Here is a 25,830-nt window from a genome sequence, read left to right as displayed (position 1 = left end):
GGTCTCCTGTGAAGTAGGTGAATTATTGCCAGTATGAGAGTCTTAATCTCTCTTAGTTGTAATATATGAGAGGAACAGTGACCTTCTCCAAGTTGGGGAATGGCTTTTACATCAGTCCAAAAGAAGTGGCTGATAAGTCTACATCTTTAAATATAACTATATTTAATATTTGTATATACAGTATGTATATACAGTTTGTATATACAGTTTATATGTTTTATATACAAATATGTATGTGTAAATATATATTTTATGTTCTAACAGAAAATAAATAGAAATATTTATGTATTTATTTAATATAAATATTTAATTTATCAAATAATTATATTTATATATATTTATTTTATATATTTATTTCTTTTTAATACATTAAATTTTTAATTTAAATACTTATATTTATTTATATATTTATTTTTGTATATATTTATTTATAAATTAAATATTATAATATTTAATTATATTTAATTATAATATTATAAATTAAATATTATATTATAATATAATTTTAATATTAAAATTTTAATTTATTAAATATTTATATTAAATAAATGAATATTTCTATTTATGTATGTTAGAACATAAAATATATATTTACACATACATATTTATATACACAGTATTCATATGCAAATATATTATGTGCATGCAAACACACATACACATAAAGTGGGCTCATACATATATACTTTTACAGATATATGTATAAATATAATCTTTATTATCCCAAACTACTGGGTTTTTTAAACTAATTAATAGCTATCTCACAAGTTAAAACAGCAATAATTGATTACTAATTACAACACCATCTCTGGGAAGATGAATTTGCTACTTACAACATTACAAAGTGTCCACTGGTTATCTTATATTTCTTAATATGAGTCTGCTCTTGCAAACTGAAGACACCAAGGATAGAAAAGGAAAAACTTTCATGTTACTTATCAAAATGTCCAAATTATTTATAATTAAAGTCATTTTCTCTCTTTAGCTCTTTAAAAATATATTTTATCTCACTGATATGAATAAAAGATTTAAGTGATAAATAATTAGATTTTAGGTATTTAGAAAGTTGGATGGAGCTATTAGAAAAATTTTTTTTCAAGATGGTGCATCTTGCTGTCATTTTCATCTCATTTGATACTCTTCATTAACTTTTACAAAGAAAGTTAAGTTATAGGAAGTATTTTTGAATTATTTTTCTTTGGCATGGAGTTCACAACAATTAACAGAGAAAGGGAGAGAGATCACAGCAGAGTTTGTGCTCCCTGGAAAGGAAACCACTTTAAGACTTGACAGGCTGTCTTTACACGTCTGCTTTTTATTTTTAAACACCACCAGCTCTTTGCTGACCATCATTTTCTAGCAAATTATGGCGAGGAGGGAGGAGCAAAAGCAAAGGGGCTGAGTGAAAGTTGGTGATATCCCCTGCCAAAATTCCAAGTTGAAATCGAATCCTTCAGTCAAGTTTCTTAGGCATGGAACAAAATAAAAAGATTTACAACTTCAGTAGAACTGTAATTCTACCAAGAAAAAGTACAGTCAATCTACCCTACTGTCACCAAAGGATCTGAAGCTGGTTTTGTCATGCTTCTTTCTCCTTTATATAAGGAAGTGGGATTAAAAAAAAAAAAAAAAGCAAAAGGGAGTTTAAAAAAATTGATGAAGCCCTGACCCTTTAGATTCCATTTATAGTCTGAGCTGAAATGCCATCCCCCTTGACTGAAGAACTGTCCAATCCAGCCACATGTGTCAAGATCTGTTAGGCAGTAAGTGAAATATATATGCATGCCCTTATACCATTTAACACTCCGGGTCCTCCTCAAGACACTGGGCTGTGCATCACCGAACCAGTATTCCTCTTCCAAGAATCGTTTTGACAGGTTCTTTTGGAGAAGCTCCTTCTTTTTTTAACCTGTCCTTTTAAACAAAATGGCACCAAAGAAGGACGTGAAGAAACCCGCTGCTGCCCCAGCCCCTGCCCCGGCACCTGCTCCTGCTCCTGCACCTGCCCCAGCCAAACCCAAGGAAGAAAAAATTGACCTCTCTTCCATTAAGGTAACTAAACAAGTGAATGGTTTGGTCACTGAAATATCTTTCAACAGCAGAAAACTCTAGAAACTTGGAAAGGGGTATATTTTTCATTGAGAGAAATGGCATTACTCAGAGAACTAGTATATCTTGGAAGAAGAGAATCCTACTTGAAAGGAATAAATCCTAACATATAATTTCAGAAATTCTTAGCATATAGTATCATATGTGGAGCCTGTACTTGCTCTAATTTTTATTCTCTAATTTCCATTTTCCCCTAAATTGTCAAAGTGCAATTTAGTGGAACAGTGTGTAAGTATAAAGGCGTTGCATTTATAAATATTTGAACCAGTGTTTTGTTTTCTTTTAAATAAAATCTCTTTGAAAACTGTATCCTTTACCTTATAATTTCATCAAAAGGAAAGTTTTAGTCTCTACTTGTTTCTAGAAGTTTAAAAACAGCTGATGGCCCAGTTGTCCTGGATGTGTTTGACAGCTGCTTTACTTCATACATATATATATATATATTTTTTTTAATTCAAGCTAATTCCCCTTTCAGTTTTGCCTAATAAAATTTGATACAACACTAAATGTCATGTCAGTGCAGAAAATTATCCACTCAGGTGTTTCAGTGACTAAAACTGTCAGCTTATTTATTCATACACAGTATTTTATTCAAAATTTGTGAGTTGCTTCTACATGAAACTAACCAAAAAGCATTGTACAACATGTTTACATGGCTTTTAGCTTATGTCTTTGAGCTTTTGCATACTGATCTTTAAGAAGAATGTGATTGATTTTTGTGTCAACACTTGGCTGTGATCCAAATTCTCAACTGCCAAAAGATTATCTGCTTTTGGAAAAATGACGGAATGGTTGTGCCTGTTACCTCTCAATGATGTGAGAGAACAAATGTTCACCATCCCTTCAGTCATTGAGTTCTGATTGGTCCAAATGACAGTTTGAAAAATCTTAATCTAAAGAACGTGCCTTATATGGGAAACTAATGAGCAAAAGTGCTCATGAGGTGATCTTTTCTCTTAAGCCAAAAATTCTGTACATAGTAAATCTTAATTTTGCTAACTTAACATTGTTTACTTGCAGCTATGTTTCTTACGTATAAACAAATATTTCACTGATTATTTTAGTATAATTATAAATTTATACTAAATACATATGTAATTCAATAGTCATATCCCTGAGATAAATATTGAGTTACAATACCCTTAGATAATTGTAATGGTAAAATTAGAGATGTTCATCATTTTTATAGTATTCTGGTTAAACAAGAAAGTTGATGTTTAAAGTAAAAGACTGTCACCAATATATAACCTTAGTTTATAAGTACCTGAAGTCATATTCAAAAAGGTGGGTTATAGAATCTAATATTGGTTAAGAACTATTGTTAATGAATATCCATTTAGAAGGAGAGGTGCATGTCAGATACTCTGATAAATGTTTCTACCTTGAAGACTGCATGCACATAGTTCATTAAGAGGAAAACAAATGTTTCATTTCCGACAATTCTAGTTAACATATCTTTATAAATGCACACTGACTACATTATACAGTGAGTGTGATCACAACTACTATAGTAATTCTGATTGTCCCTATTCTTTAACTGTTCACCCCATAGTAACATTAGAGTAATGAATCAGTATCAAAAATACTCCTCTTGACACTTATTGTGATTTATAAGAAAATATCATCTCTTGTATCTGGTATTATAAGTGTCTAGAAAGAAAAAAGTGCACCCTCTTTACTTAAGAAATAGAAGTACTCCACTAATGAAAGTAGGCATTAATTTTCCTCACCAGAGAACTATCTAAGAATAAATAGATAAATAAATAAAAATTTAGTCTGCATGTAACAGACCTTCAAGAAAAGATAAAACATCACTTTTTAAATCTAAAAATTAATCCAACTATTTATTCATAGTCAGCAGAGAAGTGACACTTTTCAGAATCTTGAAAATGGTTTTATCCTTCCTTCATTGAATTAACTAATCAAAAGAAGGAAATTCTGCTGGAGAGTCTCTGTAAGGATGTGGTATGCTCTAGCTTCATTATTTCGTTGCAGAACAAGAGATATAATGGATTCTGGTAAGGAACACAAATAAAAAAAAGAAAAGTTAAATGAATCTGGAAGAAACAGAAGACATTAACCTTTATCTTTCCTTCAGAGGGCACGTTCCTAATAGAAAGAGAAAACAATGGAAACTAACATTTTGTAAAGGAATTTAAATGTCTTCAATGCTTTGCATTCAATAATATGAAATAAATCAGTGCATATTTAGAGGTATTCTAGCATTGTCAAAGACTGTGATGCAACTAGAGAATTTTATAATATTTAATTTTATCCTTGTAGATAACAGTCCTAATTAAAATGTACATTAAAACATTTCATATTGTGTGGTTCTTTTAATCACTTAATGATGTTTCTGGGTGTACTACCTCATATAAGTTATAAACTTTTTCAAGCAGAGAAAATGAACGTTAAAGAAATTAGTAGAGTTGTTACATGTGTTCATTAACTTTCTGGAAACTCAATAAAGATAAAAACTTAATTGGATTATAAACTTTCATAAATTGTATAAGTTTGGAAATCTAGCTGTACTTTACACTTCAAATAATACTATAGGTTAAGTATAACCATCTTTGTGTGTACTATACTCAATAGTGATGGTAAAATTTAATCTCTCAGTAGTATTCCCAACTACATGCAGACCCCGAATGTTCCATTTTATAATATATCACATTTAAATGCCATTAATTTGACCCCCCGTAAACTCTGAACAACCTTAGATATTTTTAGTTTTATCAGTATCTTAAATGAGCTTTCCAGTCTGATTTCCTAGTTTGTTGGTTATTTCCTTAGAACATTGCATCAGTGTTTTGACCTGAAACCTTTGATAGTCTTTGAGGGAATGCTCACTTGATGTTCAATCCCCATGGATCTTCTGAGTACATTTTCAAAAACGAAGTACTGCTGATATTTGAACATTAAAGTCATACTCTTTGACATGCTCTTTGCCTTCAGAGAGCTGATATTTTCCACAACAATGCCCAAACTAAAAGAACACTGCTGACATCATCTCAGTTACAGGAATTAACCTACTCGAAGTATGGTTTCAGGCGAAAACACAAGAATTAACACTATTCTTCCTAAACTGTAACCAAGTGAAATAATGAAAGTAAATAAATTATGAGATGACTGTGTACCTAGGTTTCAAAAGATTTTCCATGTGTAAGTGAATTGTTTTGCATGATGCATGCATTAAGTGATACGTTAGGAGTGCTGTGAGGTGATGGGTCTTTGACTCGTGTCTCTCACTTTTGCTGCTTAAATTTTAATTCTCCTTGTATTCACCACTCAGTCAATCAGGTCATCCCTGACTGGGTACTGCAGGCAATATTACAAAAAGTGGCAATGGTACAGAATGCATTGACAGAAACTCTATCAAACAACAAATCTGACAGCAACAATTGACAACATGCTTGGGAATATGTAAACTTTAAATTTAGTGTATATGGTGGATTTCTAGCGATCCCAAATACACCTGTTTACTGATGGGTATTCAGTGGAAATAGATAGCTATGTATGCTTTATAACACTGATTAGTTTTAGCCCAGGTATAGGATTGTTCGTGTTAACCTATTAATTCTTCTTTCCCATTTACAACAAGGTACTAATATAAACCAGGTACCACTTAGAAGAATTTCTAAGAAAATCAAATGAAGTCATGAGCCACAAAAGGCTCTGAAAATTGAAGTTCTTTATAATAATAACAACCAACATGCATTGTTAATTTGCTTGTGCCTTGTTAACTTATTTAATTCTCACAGCGTTTACGCTGAGGTTGTCATTAAACTCATTTTGCAAGTAAAGAAATTGAGCCTAAACAAGGTTACATGCTATGTTCATGATCAGATAACTAGTTAAGTGTTGGAGCTAGGATTTAACTTAGCAGGCCAAATCCAGTCACTTGTGTTAACCATAAACTAGGCTACTTCCCATTTGGAAAGAGTAAGTTGCTGTTTCTACGAATGTATGAAAGGTACTTTTTTTACTCTTGAAGCTATAAGGTAGAGTGGCTCTTATATTACCCTGCACAGTCATGTGTAGCCAGAAGAGGGGGTAGCAAGAGGGGGTAGCACATCAGAGCAAGTTCACCAAAACTTTTGACACTGGCAGTTCACTGCTATTCTGTTCTCTAAAGCTTTCTCCTATTTTAGTACCTGTTGCTTTCATGTTGAGTTCATTTTTACAAAAGGAGGGTGAATATAAGGAACCTAGGAAGACTTATCTGGATTTCCGTAAGAAAGATGTAAACAGAAAAAGTATATTAAAAAATTTGTTAACTCTAAAGAAGTATCTAAAGAAACTCATAGAATTTTAAAATTTTGTTTTCATTTAATCAAGCCTGACCTTCAAATTTTGCCATCAGGCTAATAATATTCCTGGAAGATTATAAGATCTCTATTTTGTTTAAAAATAAATAGCATGGGGCCAGGCACAGTGGCTCATGCCCCTAATCCCAGCACTCGGAGAGGCCGAGGCAAGTGGATTGCTTGAGATCAGGAGTTCAAGACCAGCCTGAGCAAAAGTGAGACCCTGTCTCTAAAAATAGCCGGGTGTAGTGGCAGGCATCTGTAGTCCCAGCTACTCTACGAGGCTGAGGCAAAAGGATCACTTGAGCTCAAGAGTTTGAGGTTGCTGTGAGCTATGTGAGAGTTTGTCTCAAAAAATAATAATAATAATTCATTTTAAAAGTAAAAATAAATGGCATGGTTTAAAGTGGAAATACTAAACAGTATTTTTTGAAATGACATGTAGAAATACAATGCTACCTGTATAATATGGTACAATCTTACTAGTCTGAGAAAAAAGTACTAGGAAAAGAATATATGTTGTCAATATCTAATTAGAAAAAAATGAGTGAAAAGAACTGTAAGTTGTTCCTAAGTTTTTGTAGATCATTTTAAAAGTTTGCTTTCTTTTACTCTAGCCTTTCAATAGTACAAATTAATATTAATACAACTGTAATGTCAGCCCATTGCAATATTAATCCACTTGCAGTGTGAGTATAACCTCAAGAGCAAACCAAAAATTATTTTAGACTATCACTGCATATGAATGTCACACTTCCTCTTTGAAATATCTATGTTGTAACAGAAGAGAACAGGTGGAGTGAAGCAGGAAAATATTAAAAGGCATTTTTGTAACTCTCTCTAGAATTATATTTTGAATTATATGTAGCTGGATAATGTCCTTGCAAAGTAAAATGCAATTTGGAAGGGAAGAGAGATGTTCAACAATTAATAGTGAACAGCACTTTCAATTTTTTAAAAAAATAAAATCTTTGCAAGACAAGGAGACCACAAAGTGACAGTGCCAAATTTAGCTGTCGACATTTTAGTGCTGCAAATGAACCCCCTGGCAAGTTGTCTTTAGAACTCATTCCATAATTACCCAGTATTAAGCACCATCTGACTCATGGTGGAAAGGATTATATTTAGTCTGCTGATTCTACACTTTTTTCTGCTTCTCTTCAGACCAAAATACTTTCTCATATGAAAATAAGATCTTCTATAGTTTGTTTCTCACATGTAACTTCTACAACTTATTTCTCATTCCAAATAAGAATATGGAGGGCACAAGATGTAATATAAAAGGCGTAATGGCTTCAATTATACTAAATTACAGAAGCACCTCCATAGTTGACCACCTCCCTACACTGACCACCTCCTTAAATTCACCTAATTGTCACAGACCTGACATACACCACATGTACATATCAGGAATGTAGGCCTAGGTCCTTATGTTGATCATCTCCATATGCTGATGAGTTTGTAGTCCCTGGGGTGGTCAACTTACAGAGATTCTGCTGTATGTGGATAATAAATCCTGGATATTGTGGTCATAAATTAATAACAGTTGAGTTGAAGCCATTGAAAGATAAATCCACATGTTATCAACTTTATATTCTTCCTTCCACTGTAGCTAAGTGGCTCTTAAATGCCCAATGGCATACTGTCACTTGTTTATAAAAAATCCAACTGACTAAAACATGGTATTATGAAATTATAATTTAACTCTTCTTTACCTAAACTACTTGAAGTAATATCATCTATTGCATTTTTAGGCACCCTGCCCTTTTTGACTAAAAAATAAGTGAATATGCTGACAAAAAAATGAAAAATTCAAAGTGGAAGCCTAATGAACACATGTATATGTGAAAAAAAAAAAGCTCAGAAAAAAATGAAAAATTCACAACATTGGAGAATAACCCTAGAAATTAGGCAATATAATATTTTATATTAGGGAAACTATAACCTAGATAAGAAAAGTCATTTAATTAAAAGGCACGTGATGTGTCATAAGAGAGTTAAAACAAAATTCCCAAACTTCTCTTTAAATCACAGCAAAAGATTTGAAGTCTCCAGAATGACAGTGCCAATATTTATATTAATAATTCCTGTCTTCACAAAAGGAACTTTATTCCAGATAAGTAGGAAAAATCATACACAGAGAATTTTTCCATTTCACCTGTTCTTTTTGTTATTGTTATAGCATAGATGTCTGAAAGAGGAAATGTGATACTTATATGTAGTGACAGTTTCAAATAATTTTTGACTTGTTCCTGCGCTTATACGCACACTGCAAGTGGATTAATATTGCGATTAGTTGACATTACACTTGTATTAAAAATTAATTGGTACTATTAAAAGGCCAGAGTTAAAGAAAACAAACTAAAACGAACACACAAAGTATCTTTCTAATGCTCACATTTTAAACATAAAAAAGTAAAGAAATGAATAAAAATAAAATTTAAATTCTTAAGAAATTACAGGCAAACAAATGCACAAAAGTGAAAGTACCATGCTTGAGAAATCTTAAATTTCCTATCAATTATTAATCATGAGAAAGTTGATGAGAAAACTGAAAAAGTGAAGAAGTGGATCACATTCTTAAGTTTTTATTAAAATTCTCTTAGACCTCTCTTCATTCTTATAGATCTAAATCATATTATTGTAATAATGGAGCCTTTGTTCTTTTTTTTTTTTTTTTGTGGAGACAGAGTCTCATCCTATGGCCCTCGGTAGAGTGCCGTGGCCTCACACAGCTCACAGCAACCTCCAACTCCTGGGCTTACGCGATTCTCTTGCCTCAGCCTCCCGAGTAGCTGGGACTACAGGCGTCTGCCACAACGCCCGGCTATTTTTTTGTTGCAGTTTGGCCGGGGCTGGGTTTGAACCCGTCACCCTCGGTATATGGGGCCGGCGCCCTACCCACTGAGCCACAGGCACCGCCCGGAGCCTTTGTTCTTATATGACGGAATTCAGTTGACTAGCCCAGGCCTCCTAAGCACAGAAACCTTTCGTCTCAGTTCAGATCACTGTACACAATCTAACCGTCTAATCTCTCTTATTCACATCAGAGAACATAGGCTGGTACTATATTCTCATTATTCTTACTCTCCCCTGTTCGTATTATATTATAATACCCAGTCTAAGAACATCCTTTTATGAAGTCAAAAACACAAAGAAAAAATATGTATGGCCTTTGACTTAAGCGAGTCATTCTGAAATACAAAACCTAAAGAGTTCCAAGATAGTTTTTCTGTTGGCCTTCTGTGGTGGGTCTGGAAACTCTGGAGATTGGTTGAAAATTAAAGTATGTTTCTCCTAAAGGTTTATATATATCCAGGTCTTTGGCTTCTTTGCCAGTAATTAAATCAGAGAGCATACGATAATGTTCTCTTCACTGAAAATTGGACTTGGTTAGATTAACTTCTTCACTTAGCCTTACCAGTCCCCATTGCATTTGTATTTGAATTTTGCAGGGACAATGAAGTTCTCTGAAGACTGTAGTCCATGTTCTTTCCTGGGCTGTTTTCTCTCAGTATTCAACATTATTTAGCTCATCTTTAATTATAGCTCTTTTACTATACTAAAGTTTAGCATCTATCAATTGCCGAGCCTGTTTAATTATATTTTAATATTTTCCTATGAATTTGTTCTATACACTAGAAGCTATCTTGTTTTTAAATCAGTTAACCAAACTTTGTGATTACTATTAGAAAGATGCTTTTTGAAGTGAAGAAGAATCTGTGAATATTGCAATAAAAGTTATTCTTAGTAGTAGCACTATGTTGTACCTACTATATATCAAATGACAGCAAAAGAATCATAAAAATGTGCAATGTAGCTATTTTTTTCTAACATTCCAAGATAAATATGTAGTTAGGGTTAAAAAGAGCCTTTAAAAATGGATTCGGAGAACATTCTCCCAAGTAAAGTATCTCAAGAATGGAAAAGCAAGCATCTCACATACTCAGTACTAATCTCAAAATAGTAGACCAACAACTAGAGGCCCATATGAGAGAAAAAAACAAATTTAAGAAGGCAAATGGGGGCTTGATTAGTTCCCACCTATCAGGTACAACGTGGGGGCGTAAGGCACAATACCTGGGTGAAGGACTCAATTACAACTCAGACTTTGAACTTTACCTTGCAAACACAAATAATGTGACCTAATTGTATGTATCCTCATTTTAACCCATAATAAAAAGATAAAATAAAAAAGAAAATCAGAGGTCGGCAATTTAGAAATCCAGGTAACAAACATTTACATAAAATCTAAGGGAAAGTATTAGACCTACAAAGGTACATGTATCAACAATTCACAATGAGCATGCCTACTATGAGCTAGGCGGCTCCAGGCGTGAGAGATTCACCACTGAAGCAGAATGTGCCCCTCCTCAGGAATGGAAGCTCTTTGAAGAAACAGAGTCTTTTCCCTCAGGGACTATAATATTCTAGAGGAGAAGCTTCTATTTGAGGGAGGAGCTTAGCATTCATATGTTCTAGTAATTTTAATTTAATGAAATCTATGAAGCATCTAATATGGGCCAGGGATTCTCTATAGCCTTATGGGGAGTAAAACCTAAGCAGAAGGTGGGGCGGCTCTCTAGCAGACAGAGGCCAGGGCAGCCCCCCACTGGATCCACATCCTGAACAGGCTTTCAGAAATGGCCCATGCTTCCCAGATATTTGCAATCAGGAGGGTTAAACAACTTGCAGCTAAGAATGAGCTGAGTAGAACATAGAGAGGACATTTCTTCCTAAAGAAGAGCTTCTATCAGGACTTTGAAGAATATTTAATCTCTGAAGAGGAGAGATGGGAAGAGAGAGAAGAGAGTGTGTCAGACAGAAGAGACTTAAATCCAATTAAAAAAAAATAAAAAAGCCCAATGATGATGTTGTAAAGGGCTGATTACCCCATCTTTAAAACACCAGAGAAGAGATACAGAAAATAAATTGCATTTCCCTTTTATCCTACGAGCACAAAATCTACCTTTTAAAGGTATTCTACCTTTTAAACTATAGTTTATCCCCCAGACTAGGCTGATACTCTAAGCTTCCTTGCTATTATCACATAAACTTCTCATCTATTTATTTTGGGGGAAGGGGGTGTCTAGGTGTTTTTTGTTTGTTTGTTTGTTTTTGAGACAGTGTCTCAAGCTATTGACCTGGGTAGAGTGCTGTGGCATCACAGCTCACAGCAACCTCAAACTCTTGGGCTAAAGCAATTCTCTTGCCTTAGCCTCCCAAGTAGCAGGGACTACAGGCGCCCACCACAATGCCTGGCTATTTTTTCTTTTTTTGTTGCAGTTGTCATTGTTGTTTTAGCAGGCCCCGGGCCGGGTTAGAACCCACCAGCCTCGGTGTATGTGGCCAGCACCCTACCCACTGAGCTACAGGTGCCGCCTCAACTGTTTATTTTGATTCTCAGTAAGTGCAAAAAAAAAAAATTCTAAACTCTCATTCTCTGTGATAAAGATAAGGAAAAAGATTAGGGTGAGCTAATTTGACAAGTGCCTACCACTTTACTGCTTCTTTTTTAATAATAAAATTGTATATGACACCCAAGAAGCTGGGAGGGAATAGCTTTCTTCATAACAAATACAGTTTTAAACTAACTTGCCTGTTTACCTTACAAATTTTACACAAATTGACCGTATTTTATATGTAAATGAAGATACATTTTTCTGTCAGAAAAAAGTATAAAATATGACAATGATTATGTTGAATAGGGCAACGTCTATAGTAAATTGTGTATTATTTATAATTATTAGCTCCACTAGAGATACATGCTAGTTCTCAATAATAATCATAGAGCAACTCAAATTTAATGACACAATTACATAAATATAATTACAAAACTAAAAACAAACACAAAGAGGCTTGGCATCTGTACTCAGCGGCTAGTGCGCCAGCCACATACAGTGCAGCTGGTGGGTTGGAATCCAGCCTGGGCCTGCCAAACAATGATGACAATTACAACAAAAAGATATTTGGGCATTGTGGTGGGCACCTGTAGTCCCAGTATTTGGGAGGTTAAGGCTAGAGAACCCCAAGAGTTTGAGGTTGCTGTGAGCTGTGATGCCACAGCACTCTACCCGGGGCAACGTAGTAAGACCCTGTCTCCCGCAAAAAGAAAAAAGAATCAATAAAAAAGAACACAAAGAAAACAGGCTTTACTCTAATGCTTTAATTTGTGTGTCAAAAATTGTGAGATTTCAAATTATACAGTTACCAAAGCTTACAAAGATTTACCTTTGCTCCTCCCAACTTTTATTTTTTTCCCCTCATTATCCAAAGCATTTTTAATGTTTTTATTAATTTCCAATTCCAGTAAACTTTTAAATGTCATTCTACTTAAAAAATTATGTGTACCTGGATACTAATAATTTAAAAATCGTATTTTTTCAATCCTCATTTTGAGACTGAAGATTCAATGACATTTTTTTCACTACTTATAAACTTAGAGCCAGCAGTGCATTTCAATGTTGATTTCAGCTGGACAGGTTTGAGGGGAAGCTACAAAGTCTTACTAGCAGGGAAGACTTTGCGGCTTTCTGTCATCACCCCCTTTAAAAACAGCTGCAGAAGGAGTGCTCAAGCTTTGATTCATCTCCTGCATGCTTCATGCCTGTGAGCTGCTTTAAATGTGTAGAAAACTGATAAACATTTTGTCTGAACTCCAGTGGACATCTGAGACTGATCTTGTCCAGTACCATTTCGAAAAGAGAGTTGTCCCCTATTTTCACGTATAAAAGCTTCCATGAAAACCCATTTCTGATCAATCCCTAACATAAATAACTTTAAAATTCTAAAGTACTACTAAATACTCCACAAGCCCTATTTGGACTTTTTTTGATTTGTGGTAACTGAGACATGTTTGCTGAGGCAGAAAAAAGGATCAGCATGTTCTAGTAAGAACCTATACAAACTTTTAAAAGAATACGTATACAACAAGAGAAAAATAATGCAACAATGATCTGATCCTGCCTAGAAAAACTCGTGAAATTCAATATATATCACGAGTCAGCTATTATAAAAGTAACAGGGAGGGAGGAAAACACCCAGGCCTGGTATCGGAAGCCTCAGGGAGAATGGTGAAAATGGAATCAAAACCATTCCTGGCTTAGATTTTACCCCTGAGAATACAACTTAGAGTGATGGTCTTTAAATGGAGATGGCAAGACCAGACTGGATTTTTCCCTTGGGTGCTCCCTAAGCAGTAGTAGCACCTGCGTGGCCTGTTCAAGTCCTCTGAACTTTACCATGAAAGACCGAGCTTCAGAGGCCTCCTTGGGAGTTGCCATGTGAAACCCTAAACCAGTTCCATCCAAAGTTCCATTACTACCAAACTTGCTGACTAGAAGTTTGATTCACTAAAAGAAGCCCCCAACCACAAAGAAACTGTAAGCTCCTCTGACTTTGAACAGTAAGGAGCTTCCTTAAGGAAGACGCTCCAAGGGGACGTCTCAGCGACAAAGACCATAAAAGTGCCGACAGGCTTCAGTCTCACTGTGGCTGTCTACTCCCAACTTCTGGTCACCTAAAAATAGCCCTCAGGGTACAGATCTATCTTTCCCTTTGCCCTAAGAAAGCTAAAAACTCTCCAAGAGGAGTGGCAACTTCTCTCTGAAACCTGATGCTGGTTGTGAGGTCATCGCTCACCCAGAAATAAAAGAAAAGCCTCAGCCAAGGAGGACTCCACTCAGGGACCGGAGCAGCCCAGACTCACTCCTCGGCATCCCCGGCTGTTTTGCAGCCCAGCAACTCCATCATGGTGGGTCCTAAGAGAAAACTATTTGTCGTTTACAGGAGGATAGAGATAGTGCATATGATGGTCTTGATAAGGAAGGCAGACAGAAAACAGAATTGAAGCGAGCACATGTTCAGTACGTCTTTAGAATCTACTTTTGGTTTTTGTGGAGGTGCGTTGAGGAGAGAAGAGATGGATTAGAGCTGTTACGCCAACTGGAAAAATACATTCTTCCTCCCAAAAGCCACCAGTTCTTGCTCTATCACATGTTTTATTCTACCTAAATTTAGGGGAAAATATGTAACTACAGCAAAATATTATACCTCAAAATACAATCGATGAGGCTGATAGCTAAAATTAAGGAAAGTGCTTCCAGTGCACTGGGTTTCGTATATCAATATCAACAAATAGTTAAACAGAGACTTAAGGTAGACTTTTTAATGTGGTGTATCTGTTCTTTTTAATACAATATGTCTTATTAGACGTATTTTAAATACACCATAGATTATTATAGTGCTCCAGAAAAGATTTAATTTAGCATTTGTTTAAGGTACATTTGATTAAGATATGGAGATATGTATTTAATTATCTTTTGCAATAGCTTATTATGTTCCTAGATTCAAAAGTACCCTAAAGCAATCTTACACCAAGATACCTACATGATTTCCTAAGACTCTCGGGGCAGAGCCCTCATCCTTCTGTCAATGCATTTGAAAGAGTACTAGTTGTTTCTTTCTTTCTCTCCCTGGCCACTGCAGTCCTTCAGTGCTGACCAGATTGCTGGTAAGTGAACTGAGCTTCTCTGCTACAGACGGAAGTTTCTGAAATACCACTTATCTTCAAGGCATGCCTCTTTGTGTCTCAATCTGCTGCTGTCCACGCTATGCCTGAACTCTGAAAAGTAAGCTAACTGTTGGAGCTTACTTTGAAGATTACTTTGGGAATGAGCTGGACACACTTAAAAATCAGAACATGTTTGGTTAAAACATTCTTTATGGTTAATTTCTTTCTAACAGATCGAGTTCTCTAAGGAACAGCAGGATGGTAAGTTTAAAAGCTATAGACCTTAAATGTGCACGCTCATAAAGACGGCAGACGAGAAACTCCCTTGGGATGAGATTAGCTCTTCTTAATTATCCCCACTGGTGTTACCACTCTAAATATAAATTGCTCTCAATCTCTCTAAATATAAATTAGCTCTTTAATTTAAAAAAATTAATTAATGAAAAAAATATATAAATTAGCTCAACCTGAAACTCTTGCTTATCACCAGGCATCAAGGTTTAACGAACAAAAATGAACACCTTAATGTAAGTTTTATATCCACTGATACCTAAATAAAACCAATTTGATATAATAGGTAATACCTAAAAAGGATGTAAATTTCAGATGGCAAATTGCTAATCGAATCCCTAAAGAGAGATCTGACAAGTCTGACTTGTTCGATTTGGCAAATAAAATTGGTTATATAACTGTCCAGTCAGCAAATCTACATAATTTTTTTTATATATTTTTTATACTTTTTTATTTTTTGCAGTTTTTGGCTGGGGCTTGGTTTGAACCCTCCACCTCCGGTATATGAGGCCAGCGCCCTACTCCTTGAGCCACAGGCACTGCTCTACAGTTATTATTTTTTTTTTTTTATTGTTGGGGATTCGTTGAGGGTACAATAAGCCAGGTTACACTGATTGCAATTGTTAGGCAAAGTCCCTCTTGCAATCATGTCTTGCAAATCTACGTAATTTAAATGGGGATAGTGACTTGTAGAATAAAAGTGAACTCAGAGACAAAGATGAAGGAGTAATTTATCATATTGAATGTTCGTTACATTAGATAAATTCTATATGAGGAACATTGAGCGTCTCTTGATGCCGCCCCACCCTACAGATGCAGGACAGACTTTCCCAATAGTGACAGGACTTCCTCAAGGACCCAAAGAATGTGATAGAATCAAAGCTTGTATTAGTTTAAACTGGTTAGTAATTTATTCATAAAAACAGGTAGTAGCTAGGAGGATTTGAACTCTTTAAGATTCAAGACAGTCTGAATAATTTTCCTAATAGTTCAATTTTTTTTCCCCTTTGGACCTTTGGATTCAACAGCTCCCATACCCCACAGGAACTTGATGTTTTCATTAAGAAGTACAAGGAGGCATGTTTTATGAGGTGAATGAACTGAGATATAAATACTTCTGCAGAAGGAAGGAGGAGAAAAAAATTAGTTATATGGTATTGTTTACATTAAATATTGGTCATAATTACCATCTCTCTATCATGATATATAACATATAAATAATTATGATTATAGGTGATTAATAAGTTCCTATTCAAATTCTTGGTTCTCTACCTTTAAAATGCAACATTCTTTAGTCTGTTTCAGTGTCTGAAATATTTTATGTTTGGACATTAATTAAGAAAAGAAAAGCATATTTGCTGTAGTACAGACTCATGCAACTACATCAGGGTTTGTGGCCTCATGTAGACAGTCAATAATTTGATGACTCGTAACTCAAGATTATTTAAAATTATACTGTGATGAACTGTTTTAAATTAGAAAAAGTGAGTTTGTTTAATTTTTTTAATGTACTTTCAATGATTGATGTTGCTACTTTATCAGCCACTGCTTTCCAGTCCTCTGAAGTATCTAATTTACAATGTCATTGTGACTTCCAAACTGCTGTTGGACCAAGCCATGGAAGACTCAAAAATCTTTGCAGGAATAGAAGGACTTACTGTTGAACATTAAACAGATCAAAGTCTATTTCACTCCACGTGTGAAATAGATTTTAGATACCGACGCTCAGTAAACACAAGTATGGTAGACTGGTTTTCTCTGAGCTAAGAAAACAAATGTAAGCATTTTAAATTAAATGCAAATCCTATACTTTCGGAAACAAAAGACGTCTTTAGATTGTTTCCTTATTTAATGAGTAAAGAATTTTGCTCAAGGCTGCTCTATTTGGATTTATCACAGGATTGAAGGAAGAGAACAAAAAATATCACAAAATTATAGCATCCTAAAAGTCTAAATCCTGTGCTGTAGAGTTGATATTACATACATGTAGCTGTTTAAACTTTCATTAATTAAAAATAAATAAATTTAAAAATCTATTTCCTCCATTTCACAAGTTACATTATAGTGTTCAGGAGCAACAGTGAGTAGCGAGCTACCTTTTGGGGCAGCCCAGAATGAAAACATTTCCATCATTACCAAAAAGTTCAAGAACAGTACTATTGTAAACTGTTGTTGTTACTAGGTTACCAAACTTTTCTTAAAGAGTCAAATAGTAAATATGTTAGCCTTTGCTGGCAGCACAGTTTCTGTAAAAACTGTAATGTGCGGTGGTTGCATCAGGAAAGAGAGGGGCTAAAGTGGCGCAGGTGGTGAGATTATAAAAGGTAAAAAAGAAACCTTTGAATGTAATGGATACGTTTATTATGTTGACTGTAGTCACAGTTTCACAAGTGTATATGTATGTCAAAACTCACAAAAATATAAAATTTAAGTATGTGCAAAAAAAAAAACAAAAAAAACTGAGGTGTGAAAACAGCCACAGACAGTACATAAAGGAATGGGCATTGCTGTATCCCAACCCAATTTTATTTACAGAAACAGGCAGCCAGCCTGAGGAAGTAGTTTGCCAGTCTCATTCTAAATTCTTCAAGAGAATAATTTAGTTCTGGATTCAAAACTTGTAGTAAGAAAAAACAGTATCTTTCCGGGCTCTGCTTTTAAATCACCGAAAGTGTTAATGTCAGAGTGATTCTATTACCGCCCATAAAACCCTATTTCTAAATTGGCACCTGACCAGGGTAATAGTGAGCCCTTTCAGCAGTCTGAGTGTGAAAGTCTGGAGCCAGTAACAAGAATAGTTCAGTTTCACATGTCCCTTAGAAAGATGAAAAATAATATTTGACTAATGTCCTCACAGTGCCCACAAGCATGTTTGTTACCTTAGGGAAGTGATCTGCTATAGACAAATCGTATAGAATTTGAGATGAAAATTTTAGCCAAGAATGACAACATACTCTATAGCTAATTGTGAATATAATGTCTGGTGCAATGTTAGATTAGGAAGTGGAGGGTTAGTAAGACAGAGTTTTTTGCTGAGTAATTTATCTAGACAGCATTGTTTGACCTGAGACTACTGACAGCCTAAAAAAATGTTTTCATGACTACCAGTTAATTCATTCACAAATGGTTTTTTGAGTGTTCTTGGCATTAACTCCAAGTAACCATTAGAATTTGGAGGTTTCCCAGAAAATTTCATCTAGTTAAGTTTAGAAGTTTCGATTAAAATGGCTTTATAGTCCCTAAATCCACCAGAAGCGTACTTGTCTGTCTTTTTAATATATACATCTAAATTCTTTGTCATTGTAATTTTGAAAGGCAAACCCAGTTCTGTAAAAAGAGAAGGACAAAATTTAGGGAAAGTTATCAATAGAATAATTATAATAAGACTAAATAAATATGTATTTAATACACACACAAATGAGCACAAGTAGACTGGAAAAATATGAATAAAATTGACGGAGTCTATCAATGTGAATTTCCTAGTTATGATAATACACTATAATTTTGCAAAATGTTACCATGGGGGGAACAGTATAGATAAGCAATCTCTCTTTATTATTTCTTACAACTTCCTATGAGTTTACAATTATTTCCAAACATTTGTAATTAAATGTTCATACTTAAATTCTAAAGCTAATATCATAATATGTTATCATATGTATTATCTGAAAAAAAGAGTAAAATGCAAAGAGATTATCATAGCAACAGATCCAAGCAAGTACTTCTCTGAATTGATTATTAGAGTCACACACTGAAGTGGTTACTATATTGCAGAATGTATAGGTTTGTCTCGCCTTCCTGAGCTTTTCCTGAAAAATTAAGTTGTTCCTGGGCAGCGCCTGTGGCTCAGTCGGTAAGGCGCCAGCCCCATAAACCGAGGGTGGTGGGTTCAGACCCACCCCCGGCCAAACTACAACCAAAAAATAGGCGGGCATTGTGGCTGGCGCCTGTAGTCCCAGCTACTCGGGAGGCTGAGGCAAGAGAATCACTTAAGCCCAGGAGTTGGAGGTTGCTGTGAGCTGTGTGAGGCCACGGCACTCTACCGAGGGCCATAAAGTGAGACTCTGTCTCTACAAAAAAAAAAATTAAGTTGTTCCTGGAGAAAACTAGTTACTCTATAGCAAATTTGTACCTCCAAAAGAGATTTTCCTATGCAATTTGAGAAGTTTGCATCAACCTCATATACCACAATTCTGATTGAAAATTTCTTGAAATTTCATTAAACTTGTTAACTATGCGAAAGATTATTAAGATTTCTCAGGGCCCCCGAATTTCTTAACTCAGTCCTACATCCCAAGCAGATGAAGGACATGTAAATAAATTTGATAAGGAGCTCTGATTTCCATATCTCATTAACAATAATACATGTATAGACACAATCAGAAATGCCATCTTAAAATAATACCAAAAAGAAATGCAAAAAAGATTTGCCAGTGATGGAGATAGGAAAAGAGAGTCCTAAAATAACAACTTGCATGGTTGGCAAAAGTTGTAAAACAGACAAGAGTTTGAACTGAATCCTCGATGGAGAGAGGGTTCATTAATAGGTCTGAGGAAGAAAACAGAACCCTAAAGCTTCTTGCTTCTTGCAGAATTCAAGGAGGCATTCCTCCTGTTTGACAGAACAGGTGAAAACAAGATCACCTTAAGCCAGGTCGGTGATGTCCTTCGAGCATTGGGCACAAATCCTACCAATGCAGAGGTCAAGAAAGTTCTGGGAAATCCCAGCAATGAAGGTAATTACATCAGTGTTTTCAAGAAGTGTGGAAGTTAGGAGAAGTAGGGGTGTGTGTGTGAGAGAGAGAGAGAATTTACCCTTGATTGTGGTAAGTGTGCCTTTTGGCTATCTAAAGTCGCAGCTTTTTCTTTTGTAAATTTTCTTTTGTAAAAGAAGTTAACCTTCCTTTGAGAATTCTCAAGAATGATAAAATGTCATACTAATGCAAGAAAATAACATCGACTGCTAACATCATCATCGTATCTAATGTTCATAAGATAAAAGCTAATGAAATATCCAAATCTGTCATTTGTTTGAATTTCATATCTTCATATTTGGGGTTTTATTTTTCTTCAATTTTGGCCGAGGCTGGGCTTGAACCCGCCATCCCAATATATGGGGCCGGCGCCCTACTCCTTGAGCCACAGGTGCCACCCTGGATTTCATATCTTCAAAGGAGAAATGTTTTTGAGTATTTTGACAAAGATGTTAAATATGATAAAAACACAATGCATTTAAAAACAATTTGAGTAAATTATGATAGCACACTTCTCGAGAAGATCTCTGATAAAAGCTGTGGAAATGAAATTTCAGTTTTTAAGCAACTGAAAAATCACCTCAAAATCAGTCTCCTGGTATATTCTTCAGCTTTCATTTTCTTTGGACAAACATGTCTTGTTACATTATGCAGAAATTAGCTGAAAATGTAGGATAAAGTGAAGGAACCATAGACTAAACCTTATTTTTAAATGGAATTTTCTAACCTACCAAACATCCATCTTCTATAGAATTATTCAGTAAGTGCTCATTTATTCAGCACTCAAATTTAATCTTTTTTAATATTACTCAATGTAAGTTCAATGTAGAAATAAAAATGACATGTAATACAAATTATATGTAAATGAAATTGTAGATTTCCATTCTATGAGCAAAGAGTAGTAAAAGGAAATTTTGATTTTTGCAAATATATAACTTTGCCATTTGCATACATCCGGATAATCTGTTTATACTTTTGCCATGAATTAGATTTACCTTGTAGAAGATACTATTATTAAAAAAAAAGAAAAAATCTCACCATCTCCAGGTCTCTAAATCACAAAGCAGTCATGAAATCATAGAATATTTGACACACACACTTTCCTCATAAGCTTCTTTTTGAATTACTTAAAATTAAAAAAAAATGAAAACCCTACAAAAACTGGAGCCACAGATGGAATATACACTAAACTTCAGTTATGTTTTGCTATCTTTATATGCTAATTGGTTTGTTGAATCTCTATATATTTTTCTATCATTTCTCTAGTATTTATGGAAAATATTACATGAATAATACTTGTCCTAGGTATTAAAATAAAGTTTGCATCCATTAGCTTATTTGAGTCTCACAATAACACTATGAGCTATCTCTATTTTACAGATGAAACTTTGAGGCACAAAGAGGTTAACAAACTTGTCCACTGTCACATTGTCATAAAGAATAGATTGCAGATAAAAGCTAGTCACTGGAACGCCAGTGCTCACACTATTATCTATTATCATATTTTTTGTCATTTTAGCAACTTCCCAGCTGAAAATTAAGCTGTGAAAATTTTTCAAATCATCTAGAATAAACTTTCAAGTTTAATTGGTAACTCAGAGATGGTGTTATGGTAGCTAATGACTCTCAAAATTGCAATTTCTTATAGAGATGAATGCCAAGAAAATTGAGTTTGAACAATTTCTGCCCATGTTGCAAGCTATTTCCAACAACAAGGACCAGGGCACCTATGAAGACTTTGTGGAGGGTCTGCGTGTGTTTGACAAGGAAGGAAATGGCACAGTGATGGGTGCTGAACTCCGCCACGTTCTAGCCACCCTGGGTAAGGACACTTATTTATTCCAGTGCACTTAATATGACAAAACATATAGGAAAGAACATGACAGGAGAATCATGTTATAACCAAAATTAAGTAGGAGGAAAAATTACAAAGGAAAAACAAATTGGCCTCAGTGGCAGTGAGTCTGTTTGGGGGACATGGTAACTTAAAATATTGGTAATGAATAAGTAAGGTAAAGCATTATAGTTGTTATTAGATATAGTTTGTGTTACTAACAATCATGTGTATTTAATTAATTCATTGGAAAACAATTCGCTGACAATCTACTAAGTGCCAGAGGAATAGGAAGGTCACATTCTTTTACCTGAAGAGTTTAGTCTCAGTCTCCAGGAGCCCCTGACTAGTGACCTACAGTGGAACTTTGGAAATACCACGTGGTCTTCTTTCTGAAAAAAGAGTTTTGTTTCACCAGGTGAAAAGATGAAAGAGGAAGAAGTGGAAGCCCTGATGAAAGGTCAGGAAGACTCCAATGGCTGCATCAACTATGAAGGTACAAGCACAGTGCACTAGCGGTTATAGAAACTCTTTTTTTTTTTTTTAATTTCAGGTTAATGTGAGGGTACAAACAATGAGGTTACACGGTTTGCATTTGTTAGGTGGAGTCCCTCCCATAGTGGTGTCCTGCACCCAAGGTTTATGGCAACTTGTAACTGATTGGGTGGATGATGGACTCCTTTTAAACTTAAAATTACTTCTTTTTCTCTTCCTTCCTTATTGATATACATATTTCCATGATTGCATAATAACTTAAAAATCCTACAAAGGTTTGAATATATAAATAAGATCTTTTTCAGTGTGTTTTATCAATACTGAAATACTGTATTGTTTTACAGCTTAAAATGTGTTTTCACATCTATTTTCTTTCAAAATATCCCTGGGAGATAGACAGGACTTGGGTCAGAATCTAATATAATATTAAAATTGAAGCGATTTCAGAGGCATTTACTAATATGAAGCAATTATAAAAACAAGGAAACTGAAGGAAAAAGAGGTTTAGTTACTTTGCGAAGGTCAAGTTGCTAATGGCAGGGCTGTTGTTGAAATTTAGTTTTTCTCCTTGTCTAGTGTTTTTTCTCAGATGAAAGTCATCTCACAGTAGCCAATTATTCATTCTCTACTACAAACGTACAGCAGCTTCAGCCACCGGGTGTGAAAGCAATGTACTATACAATATAAAGGTGTAAAATAAAGTTGTATAATATAATCTGCAGATAAAAAATGTTCACACTAAAGTTGAAAAATATATTTATCCACAAAGAGCACTAAATCTAGCCATATTTCAATAAAGCTGCGTTGATAGCTTTGGGTGCAAATACAGGCTTATAAATACTCACAACTTAGAAAAAAAAAAGTAAGAAAAAAGGAAGAGAAAAACATCAAAGAGAAGAGGAAAAGATAGGAGGGAAGAATAATGGAGGGAAGAGAAGAAAAGAAAAGTACCTCGCCAAGGCTAACTTTACCGATAATCTTCATCCAACTTCACTTCTTCTCCTATAAACAATTTTTCACATTTCATTTGGCCATAAATACATTACAAAGAATAATCATTTAATAAATATTGTCTGAACAAGTAGATGTGCATCTAGACAATAAAGTCAAATCTGAATCTCATACCAAAATAAATTTCAAATAGGTCAAAAATTTAAATGTAAAAGCTAAAAAAAAAAGCATAAAATTATGGAACAATTATTTTATAGCTTTAAAGTGGTAAGTATTCATGGTAACACAAAACCCAGAAACACTGAAAATTTTGATACGTTCAACCGTATAATTCTCAGCTATCATTTTTCAATAAGCTGATTGCCAAAAATAAAAGTTTAGCCACAGTTTACACTGAGCACAGTGGATGGAAACAGGCAATTTCATACATTACTAATCGGAATGTACATTGGTAAAACCCCTAGGTGATGATGGGTCACTATCAATTGTAGCAAATCTACTTGAGGAGGCTTAGTCACTGATGTACTCGCATGCAAGTAAAATGACCATATATACATGATTTTTTTTTTTACCGTACTGTTCGTAATGGCCAAATATTTGAACAAGTTAATGGCCATCAATGTACAAAGTGTCAAATAAATTCTGACGCATTTATGCAATGAAATTCTCTGCAGCCCTAAGGAAGAATAAGGACACTCTTATATACAGTTATGGTAATATTTCCAAGACAAATTATTAATTAGGAAAAGTTTAAAATCACTATTTGTGCAAAACAAATTCAGAAACATGTATTTAAGTGTTCCTTGTATATGTATAAATTGTTCTGTCAACTTGGCTATAAAGAGGAGAACCAGGTGGCTGGTAGACAATGGTGAGAAATGCTTTTCATGTTATATACCCTTTTATACTTTAAGGAAAAATAATGTAACTGTTGGTCGGGCACTATGGTGAGCGCCTGTAGTCCCAACTACAGGGGATGCTGAGGCAATAGGATCCCTTGAGCTCAGGAGCTTGAGTCCAGCCTGAGCAGCAGAGTGAGACTTCGTCTCTTAAAAAAAAATAACTGTATAAATGTATAACTTATTCAAAAAATTAAATTTACAAAATCAAGGCAAAGGTCAGAAATCCAATATTAAGAATTGTGGTCTATTCAGAGATTAAGAAAATGAAGTCTACTGCTATAGCTAAGAGTAATTAGGATTGAGCTAAATTTCTAAACATCTCATTTATTAAATTTGACTGTTTTCTAACTCTAAACTGTCTGTATTGCCCCTGCAGCTTTTGTCAAGCATATCATGTCTGTCTGAATGGAGCATTTAAGGTATATATCTGTTCCCTCTTTAACATATAACATTTCATTGATATGTTTTTAAAAAGTTAACAGCTTCACTTTTTTGGTGTATATATAATTAATATTGGTTCCCAATTAAGAGATATTTATATTAACCATAAAGCATTAACGTCTTGAGATAAGTTATTTAGAAATAGAGCATTTTGTTTAGACAAAAACTTATGAGGCATTTCCCTCCCGCTATGAACTCCATCTATCTTTCTGACTATGCTGCAATTATGCAGTGGAGGCTCACCAAACCAGAGACCAGTTCATTAATTTCATTGTAACATAACACTGATAAAAGCATGAACCTAAGTGTTTTGAATAACTAATGTACTTTTTAACACTTACTGCTCTAGAAAACCATGTTGTAGTAGTCCAAATTCAAGTACTTGGACTAGGTTCTTAAAAGTAGGAAATGGTTTACCTTGTAAGCGTTGGTTCATTTTGTGCTTTTTCTTCTTTGGCATTTAACATTCTCTCTCAAGTTTCCTTTCTTAAAAGACGTGATCAATACCTAATGCCTTTTCCCTTTTCCTTTACAGAACAAGCATTGCTTAAGAAGACTGGCTAGAAGACTATTTTAATCACACCCATGACTGTCCAGATCTGTTTACCATCATTCAGAAAAACAAACAATCTGGACTGTTTGAGACAGAAGGACTCCCTGAATTTTCATATATATCCAGTTTTTCTATGAATTGTATTCATATCACGCAAACCAAGTGTCTGCTGCTCCAGACAAGAAGAATAAAATATTGGCAACATCAAATCCAAGTCCAAGCATCACTCTTTATTATCTAGTATGGGTCAACAAACACCCTTCAAATCACTAGTCAATAAACGCTTTTTGTCAGTCTGGAATGTTCAAGTCATGTTGTTTTTATTTTCTTGCTTAATGAAACTAATTTTTAAAACCTTGATTCTTCCATTAAATGTACAGAATATTGATGAATTACAAGCTTTAAAAAGAATAAATCCCTACAATTGACATAACAATAACAAATTGAATAATGATAATCATATATCATTAAAAAAATAAGATAGAGAACTAAGGACATTTTGATTATTTAAAATAAACTATCTATGAAATTTAAGGTGAAAGCAGATTTCTACAGATTTGTGGAAATTGTTTTGTTAATGTTTTGATCTATTTAACCTCTAGTAACAACCTGTCTTATTAGAAAATTCTAGCAAGCTCTTAATCCTTCTCACTTATGTCTTCCAGGATAAGATTTAAAGTG

The 25,830-nt window shown here is 34.5% G+C and overlaps 1 protein-coding gene across 2 annotated transcripts; it reads left to right on the top strand.

Moving 5' to 3' along the window:
• Positions 1-1,778: 1,778 nt before the first annotated feature.
• On the top strand, positions 1,779-25,450 carry MYL1 (myosin light chain 1). Of its 2 annotated transcripts, none has more exons than XM_053597801.1 (7): positions 1,779-2,052; positions 15,162-15,189; positions 19,812-19,955; positions 21,622-21,795; positions 22,226-22,303; positions 24,532-24,574; positions 25,132-25,450. In XM_053597801.1, exons 1-6 carry the CDS (start codon positions 1,927-1,929, stop codon positions 24,558-24,560), a joined length of 579 nt encoding a protein of 192 aa, XP_053453776.1. In that variant the 5' UTR covers positions 1,779-1,926; the 3' UTR covers positions 24,561-24,574; positions 25,132-25,450. The 2 variants fall into 2 exon arrangements, with proteins under 2 accessions (XP_053453776.1, XP_053453777.1); XM_053597802.1 differs by lacking the exons at positions 1,779-2,052; positions 15,162-15,189 and adding exons at positions 14,064-14,169; positions 14,904-14,928.
• The last annotated feature ends 380 nt before the right edge of the window (positions 25,451-25,830 follow it).

Source organism: Nycticebus coucang, chromosome 7 (genome assembly GCF_027406575.1).
Source record: "Nycticebus coucang isolate mNycCou1 chromosome 7, mNycCou1.pri, whole genome shotgun sequence".
In the NCBI taxonomy this organism is placed as follows: domain Eukaryota; kingdom Metazoa; phylum Chordata; class Mammalia; order Primates; family Lorisidae; genus Nycticebus; species Nycticebus coucang.
The sequence above is the reverse complement of the archived record's forward strand: the minus strand, read 5'-3'. Positions and strand labels throughout refer to the sequence as shown.

Bases quoted from the DNA above. Each gene is read 5' to 3' on its own strand.
- MYL1 (XM_053597801.1), top strand. From the start codon at position 1,927: ATGGCACCAAAGAAGGACGTGAAGAAACCCGCTGCTGCCCCAGCCCCT. The intron at 15,190-19,811 runs GTAAGTTTAAAA...TGCTTCTTGCAG, and splicing joins CTCTAAGGAACAGCAGGATG to AATTCAAGGAGGCATTCCTC. The intron at 22,304-24,531 runs GTACAAGCACAG...TTGCCCCTGCAG, and splicing joins TGGCTGCATCAACTATGAAG to CTTTTGTCAAGCATATCATG.